The 27,163-nt window shown below is 39.4% G+C and overlaps 3 protein-coding genes across 5 annotated transcripts in view; 2 read left to right on the forward strand and 1 right to left on the reverse strand.

Moving 5' to 3' along the window:
• LOC105672225 (transcription initiation factor TFIID subunit 1-like) overlaps positions 1-3,294 on the forward strand; it is an 82,837-nt gene extending 79,543 nt beyond the window's left edge. For 2 of the 3 annotated variants that reach the window (XM_012367015.2, XM_012367014.2), the window contains exons 6-7: positions 91-222; positions 635-3,294. In XM_012367015.2, coding sequence (XP_012222438.2) covers positions 91-222; positions 635-797 — 295 coding nt within the window. In that variant the 3' untranslated portion in view covers positions 798-3,294. Of the gene's footprint in view, positions 1-90; positions 223-621 lie in introns of all 3 variants that reach the window. The other variant, XM_012367016.2, reaches the window with a different exon arrangement.
• A 1,168-nt stretch (positions 3,295-4,462) lies between these two features.
• On the forward strand, positions 4,463-5,799 carry LOC105672311 (COMM domain-containing protein 8-like). Its single transcript, XM_012367173.2, has 4 exons — positions 4,463-4,827; positions 4,899-5,060; positions 5,273-5,425; positions 5,496-5,799. Exons 1-4 carry the CDS (start codon positions 4,762-4,764, stop codon positions 5,646-5,648), a joined length of 534 nt encoding a protein of 177 aa, XP_012222596.1. The 5' UTR covers positions 4,463-4,761; the 3' UTR covers positions 5,649-5,799.
• A 2,195-nt stretch (positions 5,800-7,994) lies between these two features.
• The window catches only part of Akap200 (A kinase anchor protein 200), a 49,537-nt gene continuing 30,368 nt past the window's right edge, over positions 7,995-27,163 (reverse strand). The window contains exons 5-9 of the mRNA XM_067354617.1: positions 12,520-13,379; positions 10,797-12,441; positions 9,014-9,184; positions 8,201-8,275; positions 7,995-8,123 (exon numbers count right to left, since the gene is read on the reverse strand). Coding sequence (XP_067210718.1) covers positions 8,079-8,123; positions 8,201-8,275; positions 9,014-9,184; positions 10,797-12,441; positions 12,520-13,379 — 2,796 coding nt within the window. The 3' untranslated portion in view covers positions 7,995-8,078. The remainder of the gene's footprint in view (positions 8,124-8,200; positions 8,276-9,013; positions 9,185-10,796; positions 12,442-12,519; positions 13,380-27,163) is intronic.

The following is a 27,163-nucleotide window of genomic DNA, read 5'->3' on the forward strand; positions in this document are numbered from 1 at the left end:
CATTTTGCATTTAATATAACGAACTGATTAAAACGAAAAATAAGGATGTTTGCTTGTCATATAATTATTGTGCGATAAAAAAATTTCCAGATGTCGATGTCCATCGCAATTTATGCCGAGGATGACATTGGAAGGCATCTGTCAGTGCAATTGCAACGAGAACAATCAAAATTGCATAAAGACGAGACGCGGAAAGGCATTCTTATCTCTCGCGGACAGAATGTGAGTATGACTGTGCGCTCTTTACCGTTGCAATTTCGCGACACACTTCGCCGCGATGTATTTCAATACACAGGCACGCACTTAAAAGTGCGACAGTAAAACAACACCGCGGCACCTACATACTAATCACCGGCATTTACAAGACAAAATAGTGAGCTCCATTTGTACGTCGCGCCGCAAAATTTCACCATAACTGCGCTTTGCGAATTAACGCTTAATTTAATCCAATACTCGAATCTAACTTTAATTGCACTTTATCAAAGATTTACGTGGAATTGTAACAAACACGCTTGTTCTACTAATCTCTTCTACTAATTATTGCAAAGACTCTGCCGCGATAAAATTGAACGCTTTTTCAACAAAATGTTTTGACTAACTCCAGGCTTGATAATATTAAAGTTTTTGATCACAGATGCATTCAGAATAATGAATGCGCCTCACCCAACTGCGAATTCGGCGAGTATGCGTCGTTGCGAGGCAAGTGTCCGCAAAAAAAAGACACTTTCAACGCCATAGATCGCACGCATCTCAATCATCGATACAGAATACGACGAGCTACAGTGGATAGCGGATAGTAGATAGCGAAGGAGACGAAGATGCGATCGCCGTGCCAATGAAGACGAAGCTAGCGTGTTAAAGCGCGCGAGAAACCGATGGTGCCATTTTCTTTTCTTTCTTTTTTTTTCAAGTGCCTTCGTTCAGAGAGACTCATTATATATGTACGTGTACCCCGCGTGTTATTCTGTATAAATGTACGTCGCTGTCTAGACCGTACGCGTGTATCGTCGTCGTTTTCTTTCTTCTTTTCTATTGCGATCAACGATACAAAGTGATAAGTGATCGTCGATTTTCGATACCAGTGATCGTCGCGGGGGACAGAATAAAATAGTATTTCAATGTTTAACTCTCGCCCGGCGAATATTAACCGGTTCCATTCAGACCCAGTCCCGGAAGACTGTTATGTCGCAGTCGTTTTACTTCGCTCGAGACAAAACAATATCCTACCTCCCGTCCCCATCTTCTGTCTTCGGAGTGTAAAACAAAATTTCACTTGAGTTCGAATGGATCCGGTATCCGCCGTGCGGTTGGCGGTCAGGCGATTCGCCGTCCAAGGGTTAAAAGTAATGTGGATAATTTTAGAGCGTCAATGTGAAAATGAATAAATCATTATTCAATTATCGGATTTTGAAATGAAAGAAAAATAATATTTCATATAATTCTGAAGCAATTTTCAAGATAAAATGATATAAATTACATTGCAAAATTACCAGTGAAGATGAAATGCTTTTAGTAATAATTTTTTTAAGGAAACTCGTTAAAGAAGACTGTTTTTTGAGCAAGAATCTCGTCGACGGAAAAAACTCGTTTTAAAAAATCGCACGAAATAATATCGCCATTCGAAATTATATAGATCCGAGAAGGTGCGATCTGAGAAGTCTTTTAAGTTAATAATAATTTTGTCTTTAGTTTACGCTGAGAAGACCTCGGACGCGAGCCTAGTCTGAGATGCTGTTTTCCTTCTGCGTGAGGAGACTCTTTATTCATTAAATCTCGCGAGGATGATTAAGTTTATCCTTCTAATTCTGTTAATTCTATTAATTAGACATGATTATATAAATATAAATGTAAACCAGTTTTATCTAAAACGTATTTATGAATGTAATAGATTAAAATAGTGAAATCCGAATATAGACACGAGCGATCGCGCAGAATTGAAACAGATCATTAATGTATCCACATTTTGTATGTTATACGATAGAATCTCTTTATTGTATTTAATCGAGCATTAATATACGCCACATTCGTTAATTTAATATTTAATCAGTAGATGTAACAACTGGACGCACTCTTTTTGCGTCTCTATGCAGGTGATGTAACACGAAGAAAGCTCTTAACATTACGTTGTAGCCGCGTATTTGTAACTTTGTATTTTCTATGTTATTAATAAAACAGCAAAATCACAAAGAGCTAAGGTAGATCAATTGTGTGCGTCAAATTCTAAATGTGCGTGTTTGGACTATGCGATTGTCTGCGAGAAATATTATAGTCGTTGAATTGTTAATATATCGTCGCTTACTTACTATGTGACTCTATATCATATCCTGAGACTATATAAATTACATAGTAACTTGAGAATATATATGAAATTAAACAATATTAATTATTTCTCATTTTCTCTCTTTGAAATTTATTTTTAATAAATAGCTTTTTCCAATTTACTTTTTAAATTTTAATATATTTCATTTTTTATAATTTGCGGCTTTGAAGCTTTTATCTGTTTTTTTCCAAAATACTATTATATATATTTAAACTTTTTCTAGAATAAAGTAATACATTCTACACGAACGACAAGACGCGCGAAGAACGAGTGCTCCGGATAAGTGTCAACGGGTGTTTCGCATTTCTCGATAAAGCTACCGGAAAATCGTGGATCGTTTGAACTTCTAAGTTAAGGAACTATTTAAATCATGAGAGGAGAAGAAGCGCGCGTATGTGCCGCGTTACTTGTCAGCGCAAGATTGAAGTTGTAGTGAAAGCGTTTTACTCGCGCGCCTTGAACAAGTTTTTTTACGCTTTTACATTATATATATCTATTCGTACACACATATATATATATATATATATATATACGTAATAATCGTATTAAATATCATAAGAGCCGATATATGGAATTATAATCAGCTCTTCCCTTCGCAATCGCGAAGAGTGCATTCGTGAATCTGCAGCTTTCCGTTATAACCTAACCTTCATTTATCTAACAAGACAGTAGAAACCAAATCAGTTAATTAAAATTGTAAAATCGATTATAGATTTATCAAGAATCTTATAATCAAGCCATGGATATTATTTGTATGCACGTGAGGCATATACAATGCTTTATCAATATGACAGCAATCGAAAATGTTAAATAAATGAGGGTGAAAAAGTGCGAATAAAGTATACTCACCGACTGCAGAGCGCGACGCATGTAGATTACGTAAATCATGTAGATGTAGGCAGCAACTGAAACAATGAAATTGTATAAAGGAACATATTAATATCGAATCAATAAAACAAGAAATTACATGTCAATATGCTGTCAATATATTTTACTTAACCTTCTCCACTCACCTTTTCCCCTCCCCCTCCCGCCTAAAAACTCAAATTGATTCGTGCTCTTTGTATATGTGCAAATAACTGATATTATTTCTAAATCTCTGTAGCTAACAGAAACAGGAAGATCTTACTTCTTAAAATATATTGTCAAAGTTACGCTAATATCTAAACTTTTGCGAAAATTTGGCAAAAAGATCACAGTACAAATAGTTACACACAACGTCTGTACGAATAGTGTGAAATTGCATCCAGTAATATTTCAAAACTGAGTGAATGTTACAAGTCGTTACTGGTGCCGCCACCTAACGAATACTATATAAGACTATATAAGATTTACTTTCTTACATATTTACAATTATTTCATTTTCATTAAAATTAAAATAATCGTTTAATTATAAACTATTAATTATTTGCAAAAATCAATCTTTAAATTTTTGCAAAACAACTTTTATAATCTTTATAACTTGCTTCTCTTAAAATCTATGAATTTATCAGAAAATTAATGATTAAATTAATTTGCAAATGTAAATAGTATCTCATACTTGTATCGTTACTAATTTACAATATGTAAATCATATAACAGCATTGTTTATATGCGGTAAACGACAATACAAAAAATGCGGATAAAAACTCATCGATTACAAAACGTGATGCTTGTAGATCATGTGAACTATGTAAGTCATATAGACAACAACTAAAAACATTAAAATTGTAGAGAATATATCAATATTAAATCAATAAAACAAACACATCAATAAATTTCACTTAACCTAACCTAACCTTCTCCACCCGTTCTAAGAATACGAATAGATTTGCCAATTTTTACATGCAAGTAATTGATATTATTTCTAAATCTCTGTAGCTAATAAAAACAAGAATATATTACCTCTTGAGATATATTGATCGAAGTTGCGCTAATATTTAAATTTCTGCAAAGATTTGATGAAAAAAACACAACTTGTTACATACTCTAGTGTGAAGTTATACGCAGCGATACTTTAAAATTGCGCGAATATTTTAAACGATAAAATGTTAAGTGTCCCCATCTAACAGAGACTACATAAAACAAGCGTTTACAATTGTTGGTAAGTACGTTTTTCACTAAAGAGTTGAAAATTTTGGCACATAGTAGCGCTACGTGTACAAACCGCTTATATGTCAAACGCGATTGCATTGGTTTTCTAACCTAAATTGCATAGTGCAGTGCATTTGGATAGCAAACTAAAAATTGCTATTTACAATTATTAAATACATCTTCAAAATATTCTATTCGAATAAGAAATTTTCATGTCGAATAATAAATTGTGCAAAAAATATATATTTATAAAATTTGTGCGTTCTGAACTTAAATTCTAATCTATTTTTATGTCAATAATGATAAAATGATTAAATTATAAATAAATCTCTGCATATGTTAAAAGAAATTACAGTTAAATAGCAATTATGGAGAGCTCTCAATCGTTATACATTAGCCTCTTCAGCGAGGAAAAGAGTGACGTTTTGAAAGAAGTCAGTATCACAATAATATTGATTCTTGCGCATTAATGGCTGTATCATATAATAATTTTATTTATATCAAGCTGTTGCATGCGTGTGTCGATGAAATTTGCGGCCGTCCAGGACCATCATATCATAAATTTAGCAATAGTATGGATTGGAGTAAAGCTGAATATGAAGGAGTTTATAAGCTGATATCAACATTATTGCGAAATCCTGCTTCTTTGTACATGGTAGAGGAAAAGGTATAATTGATAAAAATTATTTGGATATAAATACTGAATATAAATTTGGATATAAATAATGAAATCCAGTTTTTTTTTTTTTAAATTTACTAATCACAATGTAATATAAATCAGCCAAGATATATTTAATGTCTCTTTAATTTTAAAATAATTATAATTAAAATATTTAAAAATAGTTACAAATAATTATAATAGAAAAATGATTGTTTCAGATGCCACAAGAATACCATGAATTACCGGAGCAAGTGCAACAAAATATTCTTACTTGCTTAAAAGTGCGTAGGGAACATCTGACAAATGCTTTATTGAGAGAACATTACAAAAGGAAACTACCAACTATAGTAGATTTTGATTGGAGATTAAAGGTATTTTATACGAACAATCATTTTACTTTTATTCTATTGGCTTTATTTGCTTCATCACACTTTTTTATAGTTGGTAATGGGATCGAGCAAGATTGCTTCTTTGCGGGAATCGCTTCTTCAATTGGATCTCATAGTCGAAGATACGGAATCCCGACGTATTATAAATTTGGAACTGAACAAAGATGAACTAGATACAATAATAAATGCTTTAGAAGCAATATAATAAGACATAGCATTTTTGTGATATTTTTATAAATCAAAATGAATAATTTATATATATATATAATGCTTCTATGTGTTGTATTAAAATTGTTATATTAAATTATAAATGTGTAGGACAGATCTTGTGATGAAATAAATACTCGCCGCTGGTACACTTTGTTTCACAGTTTATTATAGGTTATAGATAAATGTAGAATAGTTTAGTTACTATTATAACTGCTGATCGAAGATATTGGAGACTGTACTTTCGCGTCTGAGGCGACTTCGATCCAAAGGTCTCATTCACAATTTTGTAGTCTCCGGCGCAAAATAAATAAACGAGCGAGGTTTGCCTCGATGGCGCCTCAGATTGATGACGATTGCTAGAGAATGGTGTGAGTGCATAGATATCAGTCTCGGGTCGGTTTCGAAGAATTTCGATAAAAAGTTCGCTCTCGTCGCCAAAATGTATCATCGCTCCAAGAAGATGGCTTTTTCGTTGTAAAGATCATTGCGGACAGATATATTCAATGAATGGTTTTACTATACAACTTTTAATTTTACTTCCTTCCCGCTCTTACACGTTAATATGTATGTAACCGCTTAGAAATCAATGCCGGTCAGAGACACGGGTGAACGCTCGTTACCTTTTGTTCGGCACTCTGCGATATTTTTGCATATCGGAGCGTGTCACGCGTGTGTACGCTTCTCGTTTCCAACTTTATGATCTACACTACGATCTTAATAAAAAAAGCTTCTCGTAGATAATAATTATACTCTTCTTCTTTTTTTTTTTTTACTTCTGGAGATCCGTATAAACGTAGAAACGTAGAAACATCGTATGAAAACTTGAAAAAGGTACCGTTCCGGGTGGTAAGTTGTGTGTCTCGTAAGTTGTAATTAGGCGATACTTTAATGATTATCATAAAAATTACGATAGGCTTCGTAAGTGTTCTCTCTCGTAAGGAGAAGTAGTATGTTCGAACAAACGCCGAATTTACACAAACGCATTCTCTATACTCTAGATTAATATATCACTTACATCTCGTTTCGACTTACTGTATATACTTTATCTCGTATGTTCCATGGTACGTATATACGTATACGTGGTGTAAATGTCCTCTTTCTTTGCGTGTATTCGTGTGTAACGTGTCTCCTCGTGTGCTTGTAAGCGCCCTTGTGCGCGTAGTATCAAAATCATGTTAAAAATGTGCAGTTCCTCGTTACAACATAAAACGACGTCTCGATTGTACAGATGTAAACGGAAAAAGGAAAACCAAGGACCGCGAAGGAAATACGAGCGAAACAATATGTCGGGTGCCCTCTAAGTCGCCGATGTGAGTGCGATTTTTTTTCCCTCGAACTTTGTTGCGTGTCGCTCAATAATCTTCTTCCGCTTCTTCCGGTTTCTCCATCGCATATTTCCGTCTTTTCCCTGTTTTCACCATGGCGAAGATGCATCCTGTCTCTCGTTTCACGCGCTATCATTCTCTTTCCCCTTTCACACCATCAATCGCTATATCACGCACAGCCTGCCCTCGACGATTTCTTCCTCTATATTTCAACTTTCTCTCTTTCTCTCATTCTCTCTCTCCCTCTCGCTCTCGCTCTCGCTCGCTCTCTCTTTCTTTCTTTCTTTCTTTCTTTCTTTCTCTCTCTCTCTCTCTTTCTCTCTCTCTCTCTCTCTCTCTCTCTCTCTCTCTCTCTCTGTCTCTCGTTCACACTCTTTCGCTCTCATAGAGTACAATAGTTATGTAATTACGGGAGGGCGCCATCCAATGAGTATTTCCTCTGGAATGCGCGACGAACGAATCTCGCCCTATCAATCTCGACGATCTTAATTAATCGCTTCTATCGCTTGTCCGTCGCGCGATGTTCGAGCATTAGACTTACTTCAGTAACAATTAATGACACTTTAAAAATTTCTACACAGCAGGGCCGATCTTTGTAACTCGCGGTTAGACATGATCCGAATGGATTCGGCAATTAATGCCCTCGCCGCGTGTCACAAAGAATGAAACGAGTATCGTTTAATCTGTAAAAGGGACCATGCACGAATAACAATATACATATTTATATATGTATACTCCTCCTCTAGCATGGAACGTACATGCGATATATATATATATATGATCTTGTAAATCCGTTCTTAAATAATATGATTGTAGATTCTCTCTCGCGCGTATTCTCGTTCGCCCTGCCGTTAAACGATGTATAATAATTAATAGGCCTACCATAGAGTCTATATGCCCTCGCGATGCTGCGGTAACATCCTCATCGTCATTGTCGTCATCGCCCCGTTTTCCCCTTTTGCTGCTCGTAACGAAAGAACGTTATTTTCTGTTTAGTTGCAGGAATGGTCCAAATATACATATCTATATAATATACTTTTTTGGTTTTAACGAGAGAAAAGAACTTTCTTCTTTCCAAAATACAATTCAATTAGTGGCGCTTATTCGTTTATGTTGTTTTGGTGATGCGCGTCAGCAATGATTTCCTGCAAAAAGAAAACAAAAAATTAATCAATTTGTATTTATAAGAATAGACGTTGATATCGTGAGAATAGAGACTTACATTCGTGTTACATTCGATAGCTTCGTTCACTGCTGCCGCGACTGCCTTATCACTTATCTCAATCTCCTCAATAGCCTTTAGAGAGAAAGAGAATAAAAGCATTAGTGGCGTTAATAACTACTTAGTCACTATATTAAAAAATGCAGTCGCAGTATTAATGATCAGATGGCCCCTCGCTCATTAATCTTCGTCGGTCAGTAAACTCAATAACGACCTTCAGACTCACTTACGCTTATCGAGCGTAAATGATCTCTTGGCGATCATCATGCAAGAATCATATCAATTACGAACTATCCTATTAGATAGACTAGTTGAGAAGTCTTTATCCAGTAATCATCATAGAGACATCATCAAAAACGTATTATTAATTTTTCATTATTATGCAAATTGCTAATAAAATGCTAATAGCTAGAATTTTTAAGGAACTATTATGGACTCTCATCATCACATAAGGTGCAAACACATCTCTCGTTACATCTCTCTCGCTACTTTTTTATACAGAATAATAATTTAAGAACGATATATTCCCATGTTTTTTCCCATTAAAATATGTATTAAATGTACGTACTATATACGTACATTTATAAACGTATTAAATAAACGTAAATAGAATCTGCGGCGATTATGCAAATTATGATATCAGATGAAGTCGAGATATGTTCAGATTCTCCTCGCATATGTATTCAAAACGATCGATCGATGCTATCCGTGCATCATCGACAATGACTCATTCGATGTTAATAATAGCGCGGGCGTAGCATGTACGTGATTATAATCTTCAGACTGCGGCTAGACTGGGAATATATATATCACCTTGGTGACTGAGGCGACGTCCTCGGTGATAGCCGGCGCTGTTGGCGGGGAGGCGGGTGCCTCAGCCGGCACAGCCGGTGGTGCAACCTTAGGAGCCTCATCGGCGCTTTCCGTCGTGCTGACATCGTGGGCGATGTTGTTTTCTACCGGCGTCTCGATTTCCGGAGCGTTCTGTAAAATACAGTTCTGTTTGTGTTACGCAATTCTCATTCTCCCGCGTTTTCTTTTTTTTCTCTCTCTCTTTCTTCAAATCCAAACCCAACATGCTGTAACGAGAACGAAAGATCAATTCTGCTGCGCAACTTCCATTCCGAAAGAAAGATCTCGATCTGGATTTTCTTTCTCACGAATTATCATCAGAGTTAATTAGCTGTCCCAAGCAAATCGCGAGATGTATATTGCGAGATAACTATTCTTGGATTGTTCAGGGATAGAGCTATAAATAAATAATTAGTAATAAAAATAATTCTGATACGTAAGATACAAGAGATTAATTTTCTATATAAATAGTTAATAATAATTTAATAATAACGGAACAATAATGATAAAAGTATAATTTGTGACGAATATAAGAAAATGTAACACCAAAGTACATCATACATCTCTGATTTTGGTCTGCATTACTTAATAGTGCACCAGACAATGCCTATTACCTCCTCGCTTGAAGCGCGCCGTGTAACGACGAAATGCCACAGCAGAATTGTTTCGTCATGCTTCGGGCAGCGCAAAGAATTGAAAACCCCGCTGACGAACCCTCAGATAAGAAAACTCATGCGCAAGTACAAGATGCTTACGACACAACAGATGCAATTACGAGAACAGCACGACAGTAAGTATCGAGCTCTTCTAATGAGTAAGTCTATCGAAAATCTAAAAAAACGCCTGCTACCACGCGCGTGTGTCATTAGTTCAACTTGTTTTACGTCTATCAATGAGATTCGCACTAGAGGTACCTCTAATATTCGAGCGTCTATGTTATATTAGTATAAGAGAGCGTTCGATACGAAAAAAGATAATAATCTTCTACGGAAATAATATTAATTGACACGGCAGCGCAATTTGTTTGCTATTTGCCGCGCCGCCAAAAAATGCTCTACTACAGCGCATCAATTTTAATCGTATAAAAAGATATGTTAATATTATCAAGAAAACCAAGAGGCAAACAACACAGGTGGTAATTGGTAGTTGTGGTACGGGCTTTTAAGACGGGGTGGAAGCGTCGGAGGACATCGAGCAGCAGAGTAAGGCTGGTGTTAATCACGTTCGACAAAACGAAGGATGCACACGATACGAGACCCTCAGGCTTTATTGGAACACAATGGGGGTGTGTATCGGGATGGAAAATGGCGGGCTTTTCTGAGAACCGACCGGCTCCGGTCGTGCATCGGCACACCCGAACAACAAAGTAATTTTGTTCTCGATGATGAGAATCGTGCAAGATGTCCCGTCCTGTCGTCGCTGTCAGTCTCATTCGATGTTACCCTTCGTCGAGAGAACGGGGCGGAAAGGCGAGGCTGTTTCTAGCGGATGGGAGAATTCTTTTAGGAAAAATTGGATACTTGTGTCGATGATCTTCGGATAGCGGAGCGCTGGTGGGATTTCGGAGAGAGGAATCGGGAGTCGGGAGAGCCGATGTTTTTTTTTTTTTTTTTTTTCATACTATAAGACCACAGAGACAGTACTGTGCGGACCGTACGACGAAGATATACGTGGAACGAAGCGTCCGCCAAAGAACTTTGGCCGGTCGCATTCATGCCAGGAGGTTGTGTTGCATGTTAGTCACCTGGTGATGCTCCTTGGTGGCAATCGACGGGACGATGTTCGACAACTGACATGATAAGGCCGCTTCCTGACTTTCGGTCTCCGCTGAGTACTCGGTCGTCAGCCTCCCCTTCAACTCAATGTTCGATTGATTGCACGAATTTGTCCGCGGTTTGCTTAGCGATTGCTCGCTACCGTCCTGATCGTACGAGGGGATTTGCGAGCGATCTTTCGTGGCGGTTTCGGTCGCGATGCCGGATGCGAGACTGATATTGGATTGATGGCTGGGACTTATAGGCGGTGTGAGGAGCGTCTCCGTCGGGTCTCTCGGGTTGGCCGCGTGCTCGACGGGAGTTGGTGGTGACTCGAGTACAGACGCGTTCGGGGAAACAACCGGCGGTAACGGGCAGGACAGCTCTTCCGGTGGTAAAGGATAATCGAAGGAATCTAAGCTCTGCGCTCCCGTGTCCTCGGGCGCCGGGGGGAGATCCTCCAACGAGATAGGCACGCTTTCAGATTCGGGCGAGAGAACTCGCGTTTGCGATTCGTTTGAGTGCTTCTCTGAAAGAGAATTTGTCGGAGCGTCTGAAAGCCGCGACGGCGAACGATGCGTCGGTTCTGAATCGTTCAAAGGACAAGATTCGCCCGGCGATGTTACACGATCTTTCGGTGAAAGAGAACACCTCTCGCCCTCTTCGGTTTGCTCGATTTGCGAGGAGGATGCTACAATTTGTTCCACCTCAACTGCGCTCACTGTGCTTTGAAGCTCAGGTGTTTGCGGACTGAATGTAGCTAAATCTTCAGGTGGAGAAGGCAGCGTGTCTTCAATATCAAATGTCTTCTCGTTTTTCGTAAAACCATCAGGCACGCCGGCGAGATCAATTAAAGGCTGTTCAATTGCCGCGTCTTCCGGGGCGGATGTATCTTCTTCGAAAATCAAAGTCTCTTCCGTGGGCAGCGCGGTGTCCGATTCAAGTTCATTCTCGATTTTCTCCTCGTCTGTTTCGGGAATCACCTTGACCGACTCGGTAGTGTCGGTGAGTTCTTCCACGCTGTCATCCTCCGGAATGACAACTGCTGGCTTAGCTTCAACTAAAATGTCCGAAACAGACAACGGACCTTCTTCGGAATTTATGAATTTTTCTTCCTCGACTTCCATCGGCGCGTCTTTCGCGTAACCGTGTTCGTATTCGATCCTCTTGCACAATTGTTCTGAAATTGCCGCATTTGATTCTTTAGAAGAAATTTCAATCAACTGCGTGGTGAATGTAGAATTGATTTCCAATGGTTTTTCCACCTCAACAGCCACGCATTTTTCATACGAAGGAAGCTGCATCGTTTCATTTGGAAAACTGTTCATTTTTTCAGTTTCAAAGTTTTCGGACGATAAATGCTGCTTCACCGCCGGGCAGGCGCTGTTTGTTTCAATCTCAGTCGACGTCCCAACCTCGGCTTTTTCATTATGTCCGGCGTCAGACGTTACATTTATTTTCATCGCGCCTTCGCGGCTATTTATCTCGCTCTTTATTTGACACTCTGCGACTAGTAAAGCCTCATTCATAACTTTATCTATCGCACCAGCGTCGGAAACTTTTTCTACCGTAACGACTTCCGATGGTTTATCGCTTTCTTTCACGCTGCTGTTCGCGAACGGATTTACTTCTTTACTAACAAGAAGACATTCTACTTTGCCCTCTGCTGCACCTTCGCTCTTATTATCGAGTGGTTCGCCCAACTGCTTCTGCACCCTGTTTGCCTCATTTTCCTGGCACTTGGATACCTCCCCTATCGCGACGGGGCTCTCCGACACGCACTCTGCCTTCAACTCGATCGGCTTCATCACCCTTTCATTGTCAAGATTACTCGCTACTGTCTCCCTCGCCTCATCTCGAGATGTCTCGACTTCTATCTCCGGCGCGCACTCTACTTCCGCGAGGACAAAGGTCGCTTCCGTCGGAGGCAAATCGGTGTAGGGACCGAGGGATGGCGGGGACACAACAGCGGAGATGGTGGACTCGACGCGGCTCTGTTGGGAAATGTTTACGCGAGATACGTCAGGCTGTGACGCCAACGTCGACTGCTCCTCGACGGCAGACACGGCAGGCAGTTTGAGCGCCTCGGCGAGGGCCGTGGCGCTCGCTGCGGCCTGCTGAGCCTGCTGCAAGGGCGACGGGTCTATGGGGGTTGGCGGAGGACTGGACGGGGGTAAGGAGGGGAGGTCCTCACTGGTTTTCCTCTCAATGATAGACGGCGTCGCGACTGGCTGGACTCGGTAGACGGGGACCTCTACCGGGTCCGTTACGGATTGACCGCCGGCTGACTGACTGACCTCGACTACTTTTTTCTCGGCCTCGACTTTTTCGACCGCCTCCTCTTTCTTATCCTCGACGGACGGGACGGGAGTAGGGGCGGAGGGAGTGGGTTCCTCTTTCTTTTCCTCGGCGGGACTAGCGGCTACTGGCGACGCCGCGGCCGCTTCTTCCTTCGGCTCGGCTGCTGCTACCGGCGCGGCTACCTGCTCATCTGCCGATGGACTGCTCGCCCCTGATTTCTCCTCCACTGGACTGCTCGCGGAGGCTGTCGCATTCTCTGCTTCCTCACCACCCTGAAACAATAGAGAATACCCCATTTTAGTATTTTATATTGCGTAACTAAGATTTACTATTGCAAATTAAGGTTATACTTAAAGTACAATACGAGAGATCTTAAATACTATGTATTAAATATAATTATTTGACGGACATTTGTTTTTAACATACATTTATATGGGAAAATTTACTTTGGCACTTTATAACGTTACATTCATATATCGAAGAAATAAAGATATTTATTTATCTATGTCACACGCATTATAAAAAAGTAATTTCTAATTTTAACTCAATATAAATTAGAAATTAGATAGCAATTACGTGTGAAGAAAATATCAAATATACGACCGTTTTGACACTCGATCGGCTCTGCGTAAAATAAAAAAGTGGGGTCTCTACGCCACGTGGAGTGCAGTGTAATGGAAAAAAATGTTGGCTCAGTCGAGCGCGATATTATTTTTTTGTTCGCCGCGAGGGGTCGTCGACGATTGTAGTGTGCGTTCCCTTGAAGCAAGGGGTAAGCTTTCTCCGAGCGATTCAAATAAAAACGAGGGTGAACAGCTTAATGATACGTCGACGTGGAACGAAAGAGATAGAAAGAGAAAAACGATGTGTAAAGAGGCGTTCGTAGCGCTCTAATACATCCGAGGGAGGTACAGCGAGAAACGCACGATGGGGCGCCGAATTACCAACGTTCTCACCCTTTAGGGACCATGTCCAATCGTGTCACTGTGTCAATGAGTGTTTTTTTTTTTTTTTCCTTTTTTTTAAGACAAAACGATCACGATTGTGTCAACAACGTGTGAAATAACGGACGAGATTGATGAATCGTGCTTGACAAATTTACCATTGTACGCGATTATCGTGTGAATGACGATATTAGGCACGTCGATGAAAGGCGAGACCTCGGTGCGTGACGTGGCAGCAAGTGCCATATCGTTTATTCGCATAATTCCGTTATCAGCGCCGTAACGTAATATGCAGATAGACATGAAGGAGTGCACAGCGGAATGAAAGTATGAGCACGTTCCGCCGATGCATGCCAAAGCGTTATTACGCTCAGAAATTCCTGAGACGTTTACTATGCCCCTAATATAGTAATTCAGACGCAAGGTATTTATTGCAGCTGCAATGTGCTTGATGTGTAATATTTGCTATTTGCCCCTACAAGTTCTCCTAATCTCTCCACTTACTACAAATAAAAGATTTACATATATATAAATATAAAATAATGTATAAATTTATATTGAAAAAATAATAAAATATTCAGATATTTAAATAAGCCTTTAATAGAAACACAAAATTATGATGACTAGTATATGTAATAATTTTATTCTGGCTAATTTATGTGACTATTCCGCCTAAGGCTCACTTGTTTGATGATCATTATTAGTTTTCGCTTGGAGAGTGTTGAAACACACTGTCAACAAATGCTTTAGGTTCGCGCAATCTAGGCAGCAAGAAGAGCCGCCGCGAGACAAAATCAATTCTTGAAACCCGAGAAGGAAACAGAAACCGGACGTGAGAAACGCGTCGTGTGCTTTATTGTCTCGCGTACCGTATCGATCGTCAACGCCGCTTTTCAACACCCTCTTTCCCCACTGTAAATTTTCCTGCAGAATATAAGCTTCTCGGCGCTTAAAGAATTACAACGGTGCCCAATGGAGAGGCACTTAAGAGGCATTCGTTGCAGCTTTTGTGCGAGTTGTACTCGGAATCACAATTTTATTCCTCTTGTAAAGAAAGCTTCTCTTGTCGAGAGTCATAACAGGATATTTCCCGATGTAACTGTTAGATTGTAACTTAATTCCCTTTAAGAGGTTTTCCGCAAACATTATCCTTCGTATTAATTGCGTTGAAAAAAAAAAATCCTTCGATTATGATTTTATTGTTCGTAATTCTACGTCAACTCGATTGGAATCGTATTCCGTTTCTTCGTAAACATTTTATATCTACGAGGGCAATATCAAGTGTCCTGAAAATCCGTTCTACATTTCCTAGCCAAGGGACCTGCTCCAAATTCCGCTCGGAACTTTCCACTCAAGACTCTTCCGCTTCCGTCTGAGTTCGATATTTAGCCGTAGAAACGTCGAGGTGAAAGCGACCGTAAATGGACGCTCGCGTCGCGAGAATTTGGCCTAATACCAAAAGGTAAAAACGCACGGCAAAAACTGGCGGACGTCCAGGGGTTGTGTATCGCGGGGCATTGTCCGCACGAAAAGACGTGGCAAGGTATCGAGGTAATGAACTTCCGGCTGCGCGGCGTCCTCTTACGACGAATTCGATCGAGAAATAGGCATCGATAAAAATAGACCATTGATTGAGATCCTGAGTCGCTCTTTTCCTATATACATACACCGAATTGCTGCTGGCCGACGATCAATCCTGAGTTAACGGCGACCGTATACGGCATGTGCCAAAAAAGTTGCATACCAATTGCATGCACTGCAGCGAAATAAATGTGCAATTAATTCTTTTCTAACGGTAAAATTGAATTCGCAATTGTATTGTTCCGCTATATATCTATTGTTCCACTTTGCAAATAGCAATTTTAAAAATTGATTAAAATCATTGTTTGTTTAAAGTTTAATCCTTCGTTGTTATTTTAAGCTTTATGTTTCACTGTTAATTAATTTGTTAGTTGTTCCGTGAAAATTTTAGCTTGTATAAAATAGGAAAAAAAGTTTCTCGTATTTAAGATATTTTATGAATAACAGATGTATTCATCATAACAAAAGCAGAAAATAGAAAAAACTTCTCGATGTATAACATTTTTGTAGGTTTAATACGTTATTATAAGTATATTTAAACGAAAAGCGTAGTTTCTCTTCAGCGTTCTCAGCTGGTTGAAAGCTAGCCAAAGGAATCAAGTTACTCATGCGTTCCAGGTATTTACCTTTTAATATCGTGTCAAAAGATATAGTAATATAATTGCACCAATTTAGAACAATTTTACGAGAAAATGTACCTTTTATAGCCGCGCAATTATACTATATCCGCTAAACATATCTCGCGTTTTCGAGGGGCGAAAGCGAGTTAATTTCGCGTTGACACACGACAACTGAATTTTTAATACACCCGTAAAATGCTAACGTTCGTGAATAAGCATACGCCGCGCATGAACGGTCGCGGCTTAAAATGGAATGGACTTGCGAAGAGCCGACAGAGTACTATAACTTTTATGCCCTCACGAGCACGAGAAACATTAGAAATGCATTAGCCCTCTCGCGTGCCTATCTCCGGCGACCCTCGACCGACCGCTATACGATCTCTCTCACAACAAATCCACACCCTTCGATTACAATAAAACTTGATAGATTTTTAAAGTAAACGCTGATAAGATATTCTCCTCTCTCTTCTGCGGATAATCGAATACAAGCATAGAAACCATAATCCAAAATCACATTATATATCGATCGATTTTTTTTTGCACTTTTTACACTTTTTTTCTAAATTTAAATATTGATAAAAATAGAGAAGTACACGTCAAAAATTCCCATCAAATTCTTTTCGAAGGGGAAAATTTCTTGTCAGTAACATATCATTGCAATATTGTGTCGCGCTCATCCAACCGTGGGAATTATCCTATTCACCATCGCACCCAGGACAGCTGACGCTCGTCGATACCGAAATCAATTTCCTGTTTGCAAAAAAAAATTAGCTAGAGCAACATGGCTCGTTGTAACAGCGGCGTTAACAACTGTGACGTCCTGTCACTTCAATACACAGCAAACGAATAGGCTCTCGCAGCGTTAATATCATATAAATTGCTATTATGAAATTACGTTAATATCATATAAATTGCGCTATTATGAAATTACGGAAAAACGTTTGAATTTTTAAGTTTTCATAAATGAGCGCCTAAAGTCATCACGATAAGCTGTCATTATAATGTTGTCTACAATTTCTAAACATGATTTCCCTTCGCAGTAAAGCGCCTGCGGAACGAGATCTGATGGTTACAGAAAACGGAGCGTACAACAACTGCGCCATCGACGTCCCGGAAGTAATCTTGCGTATTTAACGAGCGTGACTTAGACAATGGGTCCGCTAATGATTCACAGGTGTTTCACAGACTCATCGATGTATCGGCGTATTCGGCGAACGAGACGAGACATGTTCATCGAAGGTGCCTCGTATGCGCGTAAAGCAACATCGTCTCTTCCGTGTAACGCCGTTCATCGAAGGGACGATGTACCATGTTTGGAAGACGGCGGTTCGCGAGTAAACTATCGTTTGTTTTAACTTCGCCATTCTTTCGCATATATAAATTACGGGCATTTATCCGGTTCACCGGAGCACGTCCGCCAGCAATATCGCGCGCACTGGCCAGCAACACGAACGCGAGCGGGAGAGACGCGCGTTTCGATGTATGCGCGGTGGACGTCGAAAAACGCCAATAGTCATAGAGAGAGAGGGAGAGAGAGAGGGGGAGAGAGAGAGAAAGAGAGAAACCCGTCTATTGTTTGGCCGTATCTGCGCATCGATATGAAACTGTTTCGAAATGCTCGTCGTACCGTTTCCACCCGCGTTGCACGACGATTTCGCCATTGATTTAATGCAATTGTAAGATAAATCGACAATCAGCCCACTTACACTCGCTTCCCGCTAAGTATTGTACCGAGCATAACCAGGGAGCGTTGAGAAACATTCAACTACAATGACACGTTGAATTTGTGAAGAATAAAAAGCACTTTCAAAAGGAGTAAAATTTCGCATTTACTTAAATTAACTAAATTAATGTTTTGTGTCTAATTAAATTTTAATTAACGCACATTTACGATTAACATCGCTTGTTTCCGCGCTTGCGTAACAAGGTTTCAATTGGCCTCATCAAAAACGTGGAGCAAGATCGTCGATTTTCTCGCGATGACCAGAGGTTTTCGCGAGGCTTGGCACGCGACTCGAGCCGGTTAATAATCCACGCAGATAGAAATCTGACACGAAAGCCGGCGCGAGAGACTAGGCTCGCAGCCGGCGTGTAAACGACTGTTTAGGTCGTGGCGAGCGTCTCGCGTGTTTTACGCTTCGCGGTGGCGAGAGGCCCGATGTATCCATCGGCCGTGCATAGATCTACACCTTGCATCATCGTAATTGAAGCGTTTGGCGCATAAACGAGGCGAATCCATAATTTGCAAGGCCTATTTTACATGCAACTCCATATTCGAAGTCTTGCAAATTACGGACGTATCTTATTCCGCCAAGTCCTTCAATTGGTGGACGATAATAGAATTATCAACGAAAAGTATTTATTCAAATTTCAGTCGGTGTTTATACATTTTTTTAAACATCTGTTTTTTCAGGCTCCTGGCCTGAGATAATTTGCCTCTGGAGATAACGCTCGCTCGAATAAAACGGCTCGGCGTAATAATTTAATATCACATCTCGCCCGCGGCAACGAGCCGCCGCGCCGCTTTCTGCCCGGTGAACACGACACGCACACACCGCGGCCGTAATAAATTTCGATAAATCTCGTTGGAAATTCATAGCTAATCAGGGATTTAACGCGTGCTTTGAGCGCCGACCGGGCATGAATTGCATTTTTCCCCGTGGACTATCATAACAGTGAATTCGCCCTTAGTGAAAAGCAAAAACTGGATATTTCAACCCGGATAATAACGCAACCACGGTTTACGTCGATATTGTTGGGCGAGGTCAGGCGAAAATGCGGAATAAAGTTCTCGTTTAAAAAGAAATAAATTATAAATTATAACGTCGTCGTTGTAAAAATTATTCCCGCCGGTGCAATCTTCGTCATATGCGACAGTGCTCAAATAAACTGTGAAATAACAGAGAGCATTGTTCAAGAGACGACTAGCGTGATCTTTAAACTCGGATGAATCGCTATTTCCGCACGAGTTTGGCACTGCCAGCGCTTTCGTCGACGAGCTTGGGTTCAAGAAAGCATTCTCTCGCGCCTTCGCGTTCCTCGCGTAAACTATTTTTGCGCGCCTCGCATCTCGCGCAAATGCAACAGTGTGTCGGTTTAACGTAACAAGCATTCATCCACTTAAATTTAACCATGTGTTCACTAATGAAATATTAATATATTATTTCACATTATAGACAAAATTGATGTCAGACAAAAATAAGAACTTAACATTTAAAAAGCGGATGGGTTATTTTCTTCAATTAAGCATATAACCAAAATTTATTATCGTACCGTAGATATTTCCGTATCTTGCGCAGTTATCGGGTCTGCAGTAATGCCCAGTAGCGGAACATAAGCTAATATTCTCCGACTTCCGCGTGCAAGGGCACCCGCCGCCCTGTACACGCCGTTGCTTAAACTGCGCCCCGCTCTCAGGACGTATTCCATCTCGGGATGAATTTTTAATTAATCCTGCGTGTGTAACCTTCAGACTTGTAACTACACCAGGATGTTTTTCCCGATTAAAATAATTACAATAAACGATCGAGATCTTGCAATATTTAACACAATAACTTTTCTTTTCTCTCTTATATTATTAGTAGTGCATAATATATCTTTTACAATATATTTTCTGAAGCAATAAAAATTGAGATTAAAATCTCATAGCGAGATTACATTAAAGAATCAAATAATATTGTAAAAAGAGATAATGACCAAATTGTAATAATGTTTTAAATATTTAAATATCTCAAAAATAATTTTTTTAATAAAATTTGTAATTACAATACATCAATAGTAAATGGATTTCGGATAAGAATATTCTACGACACGGCCTTACTTTGCCAAATACGCCACACGAATATTTCGAGCTATATTTAGGAAACTGGAGACTGCTTCTATAAGCAGTCTGGGTACTTCGCTGTTTCCTATTAATAGAGTCCAATCACCAAGCGAATGATTGATCTTAAAAAAGTTTTATAATTTTATTCGCCCAGATCCGCGCACGAAAGATCAAAACCTACATATGACTTCGAAAATAGCATCAGTGTAAAAAACAGAACAAAAATAATTTTTTCATAATATTTATGCACCACTAAATATTTTTTAATCATTATTTTTATGGTATATTGTTAAAAATTCTTAGAGAACATTATGCCTATTTTCAACAAACAATTTAATCTTAAATAACATGTTGCAAAAATGCATCAACAAAAAGGTTTGATATCGAAAGAAACTCGATCGTTCATGACTATCGGCATATTACTAATTGCGACACTACCTTTATCACACGCGCACACGAAACACAAACGTCAAGAACAGAGACAGATCCGTACGAACTGTTCGCCGTTGGCGAACTACTCGGGCTAGGCTACGAGTCCATGAGGGTTTATATAGAGGATCGTCCCACGTCTTAGCAAAAGAAGAGAAGAGAGTCACATGTGGAAAGCCAGAGAGAGAAAGGAAGAGAGAAACTCGCGAGAGGAGTTAGTCACTAACCACTGCGGCAAGTAACCAGAGAATACACGGAGTCAACATATCGAAATGACATCAAACAAGATAAATTTCAAAGTAAATCTATTATTGTAATGTGTAACATTAAACTTGAAAAAAAAAAAAACGCCGATACATTCATTAGACAAAAATTCCAAAATCAAGCTTAAACACATCGAATCTTTTTTGATGATTTTGAAAAAAATGTTCGCTATTTAATCATTATAAAAATGTACAAAATATAACTAAAATAAAAAATTGAGATGTTATCTCAATATTATAATTATTTTATTCTACAAAAAATCATAAAAGTGTTAATATATTTGTTACATTTTAACACGGACATAAATCTTCAGCTAAATATTCAACTTGAATGCGTCCCTAAGATGTTTACAGAACACACAAGTACATATGTCATACTGAAGAAGTGCGACTTCCCGGAGAGATTTCAGTAGACGAGAACGTAGAGGAAAGTTGACCCGTGTCTTTGTATAACGGAGGCCACAAAGCTTTCGAACGAGCAAGCGAGATGGCGAATAAGGTGCGGAAGAATCAGACGAAGAGAAAGAATGTCGAGGCGCACGCACCACCTACGTGGTGAAACTAGGAAGAGAGAGAGAAAGAGAGAGAGAGAGAGATCCTTGAGACCGCTATGCAAGAGCAACAAAGTGTGTGCAACCCGGCGAAGAAATCGGCGGGCAAAAGAGACGAAGAAGTTAGCGGTCTCCAAAGAGGGAGATGAAGAGCGAGAGAAGTGACATCCGATTCATCCTAGAAACGCATGGCTGCTAACCAATACGTCGCCACGGACAAAAATTTGCGCCGCAAAACCGCCACGCGTTTCTATTCTTAGACGACTTGAGAGAAGGCAGGGGAAGCGAAGAGCGTTAAATGGAAGAAGCGGGCGGAATGATGATGGAAATACGCATTTCTTCTTATTAGCGCTGAATTTATTCTCATCCTTACCACAGAGACTCTTATGAATATATACATGGGTTGCAAATGTTGTTTCTTTAATATGGATCCTTCTTTTTTTTAAGCTAATTCATAAAGTTTTCATACGGAATCGTTAAAAAAATGTTCTATTAAGTTTTCCAAACTTCTGAATTACTTTCGTTTGTGCTACAAATATTGCATGTATGTTTCATAGAGAAGGGGGAAATCCTGTTATCATAAGAGGATGTATTCACGACAAAGGCATGTAAGCAAGTCACGCAATCTATGCGGTATAATAAAACCGATGTCGAACGGTAAATGACGAATATGTTTGATAAACTTCTTTGCACATGAATTTTTTCGTAAACAGTTCGTCTTAAAAAAACAAGACATTTTATTCGAAAATGCAGTCGGCGCACGCTTTCTGCGATTTATGAGAAAATAAATCACGATAAGGTCACAGAAATACTTGGACGAAGTCCAGCTAAGTTTATCATGGATTTTATTGTTCCGCTTTTGCTAAACGATATAAATTCAAAAACATGAAACATCGGAAAGCCGAAAATAATCGTGCATGTCATAAAGAAAATCGTCGCAGCCGGCGACATAATTTCCGACTCTCTCGGAAATCTGCACACGTCATTTATCTCTCGCCTCTGCTACACTTCGCGAAACTGGCTTATCAATTCGCAGCTGAAATAGCTATGACGCGAGCTGCAAAATAACCACGATACCGATTAATGGAATTCAGCGAAATCAAGCGCATTTCTTTCACCAAAAAATATCAGAAAATTTATTTTAAGATTTACAATAAATATTAAACTAATCTTATAAATTTAAACGTTAAAAATTTACGATAGATGAATAGGTTAACATGGAATTTCTATCGGAGTCAATTTTAAAATAATTATAGAACTGTCAGTCGAAATATGCAGATTTTATAGCGTCAACACATGAAATAAACTCTTCTGGCGTAGCTTCGATGCAGAATCGTTGGCGGCAGCATCGACTGCAAGTTCCAGAATTATTTTTAGATCTTTAGACAAGACGAAAAGGAAGCTTACCAACGGAGACACTCTACGCAGCACATATCAAGCGGGCATTTAAACAGATGGAGTCGCTATTATATTAGGCGAAGTTTTACTTCTTATTACGAACGACCTAATAATTAGCGTTAACGAAGAAAGGCGTATGTGTTAATAACGAGGAAGTGCTACTTTCCGCTCGAGCTTCCAAAAAAAAGAAGAAAAAACGTTGCTTGCATCATTATACAATATAAAAGTGCGAAAGAAATTTTCTAAAATTTTGTACGCCACAAAAAGAGCGAAGAAAAAAATGATTTTCTAGATATATTTACAATTGATGTAAAATTCAAACGAGAGAATTTACTGCACATATTCACGTATTATACATATTGCACTGTTTACGCTGTTGAGTGCTAAAATATTTCGTGCTTGAAATTTTTTTAAAATGCAAACGCAAACAGTTATTCTGAACCGGAAAAGCATATTTCCGAAATAACAGCGAGGTGAATTGTTTCCTGCAACTACCCGTGGATGCAAGCAAAACACATAAATCTCCTTCCAATTTTCACTCGTTAGCCCAGCTTGTTTCCCACCTCGTCGTTACGTTATATCGATCAACCGACGGCACAGTCGTAACGAATATGTCAGTAGAGTTACCCACCCAATTCGATATAATCCGCTTTTCGGATCAACACCACTCTTCTTCTTACTCTATACATCCTCGCTTTCGGTCGAGGCGATAAAGCGAGAAATAAAAATTCGAGGATTTAACGAGTATATATTTTGACATGAATGTCCACTCGACGGTAAAGCCGACATCATGTTGAGATACTCAATTCTCGATTATATAGTTCATGTATAAAAAGTCATGTATAAAAAGTTCGAAGTCTTCGAACGCAGCGTATTCTGTATCGATTTTATATCAGATATTTTTTTCGATAAAGCTTACGCTCGTGCGAACGAAGTATGAAAGCTAGAAATATCTCAAATACAATCTATTCCTGTAGTTTTTTCAACTTTGCAATTATTTCGACAAAGATACATGTATGTGACAAGTATATTTTGTATGCGTGGCTTCTAAACGTGTCTAAAAATTTATATTTTATAAAACAGAAATTTGGTCGTAATACAATGTGTAATCGTAACAGCGTCAATGATACGAGTATCAATGATACGTATGCACACTCGTAGATATTCACCCTCTCATCCGTTCTTTTCAGACTTTCGAGAGGGTCGCAAAATGCAAGAAGGGTGTACGTGGAAAGGTAGGTAGATATCGATTTTATCATTCTGCGTGAGCAAATTTTATCGCATGGAAACCACGTGACGCTCGAAAAGACCGAGTAAATCCAGAAGTAACGAAATAATACAAAAGTTAATCTTTTCAAATAAAATTGTAAAATTTTTTAATCAGTTAGAATCGATTGGTCTCTGAAAAAATTAAACGAAAATTTTTAATCAACATTTCCTCAATATTATATAACGAAGTCAATTATAGTTGTTTGTTTTCAACGCTTCTACGTTTTTATCATTTATCTCTTCATATATGTTACATATACTCTTGCATAAAACATCTCTATTACAGGAAGCGCGATAAAATAGTCAAACGCCATACATATGCAACAGTGGAATCGCGTGCTACCTTCGATATCCGCGAAGAAATCACGTCCTTTAGGAGAAGGACTTACAAGCGGCAGATAATACGGATAATACGGTCATTGCGGCACGTGCGAAATCTCGGCTACGTGCAGACCAGGTACCTTGCATAATTGAGAATCACTACCGCATCGGCCGAGCACGTCTCTCGGCGATGCTGTAACTGCTGGAAACTGCACGTTCCTCGATAAATATTGAACCATTCATTCATGACTCGCGTTAGCCTGCCATCGCGATCTTCAGAGGAAAAAAACTCCTTTAACTAAATTGGCTCGAAAGCCAATATTCCGCGAGAAAATTCTGCACAAGCGTTTCAATTCCGCGCGAAAACAAATTTCCTTAAACTCTTTACGGACTATTTTCGATCACTTGATTTCCGTCGATTATAAATCGCGATAGAGCTATACGCGAAACGAACGCTGATGCGGAAACAATCGCATTGCAATTCGACATTCGTTTCGCGATCACGTAAGAATTCTATCGCCGTCCGAGAAAGGCGGTTGAGTTTGCGGTCGCGGGAAATCGGGAAATCCCGCTCGGCAATAATCCGACAACGTGAAACACGACTCGCAATCTCAGGGGAGGATTCGCTCCCGGGAACAGAAATGAGTTCATCGATTCGAATACAGAAACTGCAGCGGAAAAGCCGCGGCGGCGGTTTGGCGCGAAGAAAACGAGGAGAAATCGGGAGGCTGATAAAGCGCAAACTGGAGCGAAAGATGACCGTCGTGATCTACCGACATAAATCCGCAATTCGCCGAGTTTTCTTTGGTCTCAAACGAGCAAAAGTGAACAAAGAAAGAAGGAGATTGCGCGACAATCGTGGCAAAAAGCTTCGTTTATAATCTCCGAACGCGAGGTCAGCGATACGTCGCAGTTCTCAAAGGAAACAATATCTCGAGCGAACGACGAGACATTGAGCTGCTCTTACGACGATACTTGATTAAACAGAAGCGTCGATATCGCAAAAAATAAATAATCCAATATAACGTGGAAAGTTCCAACAAAATCCAAAATATATTTCTTCGTGGAAATAATGATAATTTCCCAGTTTTTGCACCTCTGCGAAAGAGCAACGCCTGTTTAGCTTCCCATGAAGAAGAAATGTGCTCGTTTACGAGTAAGAGAACGTTTGTAACCAGAATTTCTATCTCGTGGGAATCGGCTCTTACAAGGAAGAAAGATAAGAGAAACTGAGGATTTCGAAAGCTTTTTATGCGCAATCTTAGTGAAGAAGAAAAAAAGAGTAAAAGGAAACAACATAAAATATGTAAGTTTTTCTTATAAAGGCCAGTCAATTATAATTCAGTAAGGTATTTTGCAATTTGCATCTCAATTTAAGGGAAAAGAAGAAATAAATAAAGATACAAAAGACATGAAAAGCGGGCTATGCGTCACTTTCGTTTTTCCTGAAATTCCATAATTAGCAATCTCACAGCAAAAGAATTAAGCACTTCGTGATAGAAATTACATAAAAAAGAGCACAACAAAAATTATGAGAGTTTCCAAATGAAATTTCACGTGAGCGGTACAACGAAATTACATTTCGAAGTTGCCGTACTTGGCAGTTTTCGTAGAACGAATCACTCTGCAGCGAACGTGAGTTTTCAGGAGTGTCGACCTTCGCAGTTTCGACCTTCACCGATGGTGGCACGCCTGCGAGAGCGTGTTCCCGTCCAGGAGCAAAAGAAAAATAACTCGAATGGAAAACTCGTTATCGAGTGTCTCTGCGCGCACGAAACGTCCTGCGGCTTTCAGAGACGCGTCAGAGACTCTCAGACACGGAAATTCCACCTGGGAAATCACGCGACGCCGGACCAGCACATCCGATCGCAATTAACAGACAAACTTTTAATGAAACCAAACGTTCGATCCGCGGGCATGTTTGTTTTATCTTTTTTTTTTTTGTCACGAAGGCGCTAGTGTGGAAACTGGGAGTGGAAATTTATCGCCGCGTACAGTCGCAGCAGCAATTTGATTCTGTACAGTGATCGCACAACAGAGGCAAATTAATTGATAGTAATTAATAGCGTATTTTTCATTTTAATTGCCGGCGATATTGCTGCTGTTATGGCACTCATTATGAGAAATCGCTTTCAAACTACGCACCTCTATATGTTGTTTACGTATGACGGGTGTCGAATTGTAATCCTGATTACAGCTAAGCCTATTAACGACTGCCAGCACGCGTGATAGACGTGCGATGTAATTGGCTCGCGATGTACGTAATCAATGATTATTGCATGCCGCAAATCGCGAGAAACTCCGCATTGCAAAACTACTACTTTATTTCACTAACGCGGAACGGAGACCGGATTTTTATTAGTGCATTATAAGACTATTAGGTGAATCGTAGACACGTAAAAGGCCGTAAAAGCCATTCTCATTATCTGGCCAGGCAGCAACGCCACTTCCGCGTTCGCGAATAAAAAGCGGAATCTCGTACTGCGATATCATTCTGTCGCGCATTTCCACCAGTCCGAGTTGCAGAAATACTTTGCGCTTCTCGTAACAACATTCGTAAAACGTAGCTGTACCGCCGGCTTAGTTCGCGTTTGCTTGCTATCCTTAAATCCGACCGCGTATAACGTTTACAAAAAACGTAACCGTCTCACATACATATTAATGCATTTAAAAACTAAGAAAAAACTTTCATATCTAATAACTGCTGTGCAATATATATCACTGAAGACTTATTAGATTTAAAGATAATATTTAAATAAGTCGAAGTTTCATAACTTGTTCCAAATAAAATTTCAAAGGCTTTGGTCTTTTCGCGACGAACACGATTGATACACAAGCATTAAGCAAAGAGCTTCGC

Source organism: Linepithema humile, chromosome 4 (genome assembly GCF_040581485.1).
Source record: "Linepithema humile isolate Giens D197 chromosome 4, Lhum_UNIL_v1.0, whole genome shotgun sequence".
NCBI lineage: Eukaryota > Metazoa > Arthropoda > Insecta > Hymenoptera > Formicidae > Linepithema > Linepithema humile.

Coding starts and splice junctions, on each gene's coding strand:
- LOC105672311 (XM_012367173.2), top strand. CDS start 4,762: ATGGAGAGCTCTCAATCGTTATACATTAGCCTCTTCAGCGAGGAAAAG. Junction 5,061..5,272: donor TGTACATGGTAGAGGAAAAG/GTATAATTGATA, acceptor TGATTGTTTCAG/ATGCCACAAGAATACCATGA. Junction 5,426..5,495: donor ATTTTGATTGGAGATTAAAG/GTATTTTATACG, acceptor ACTTTTTTATAG/TTGGTAATGGGATCGAGCAA.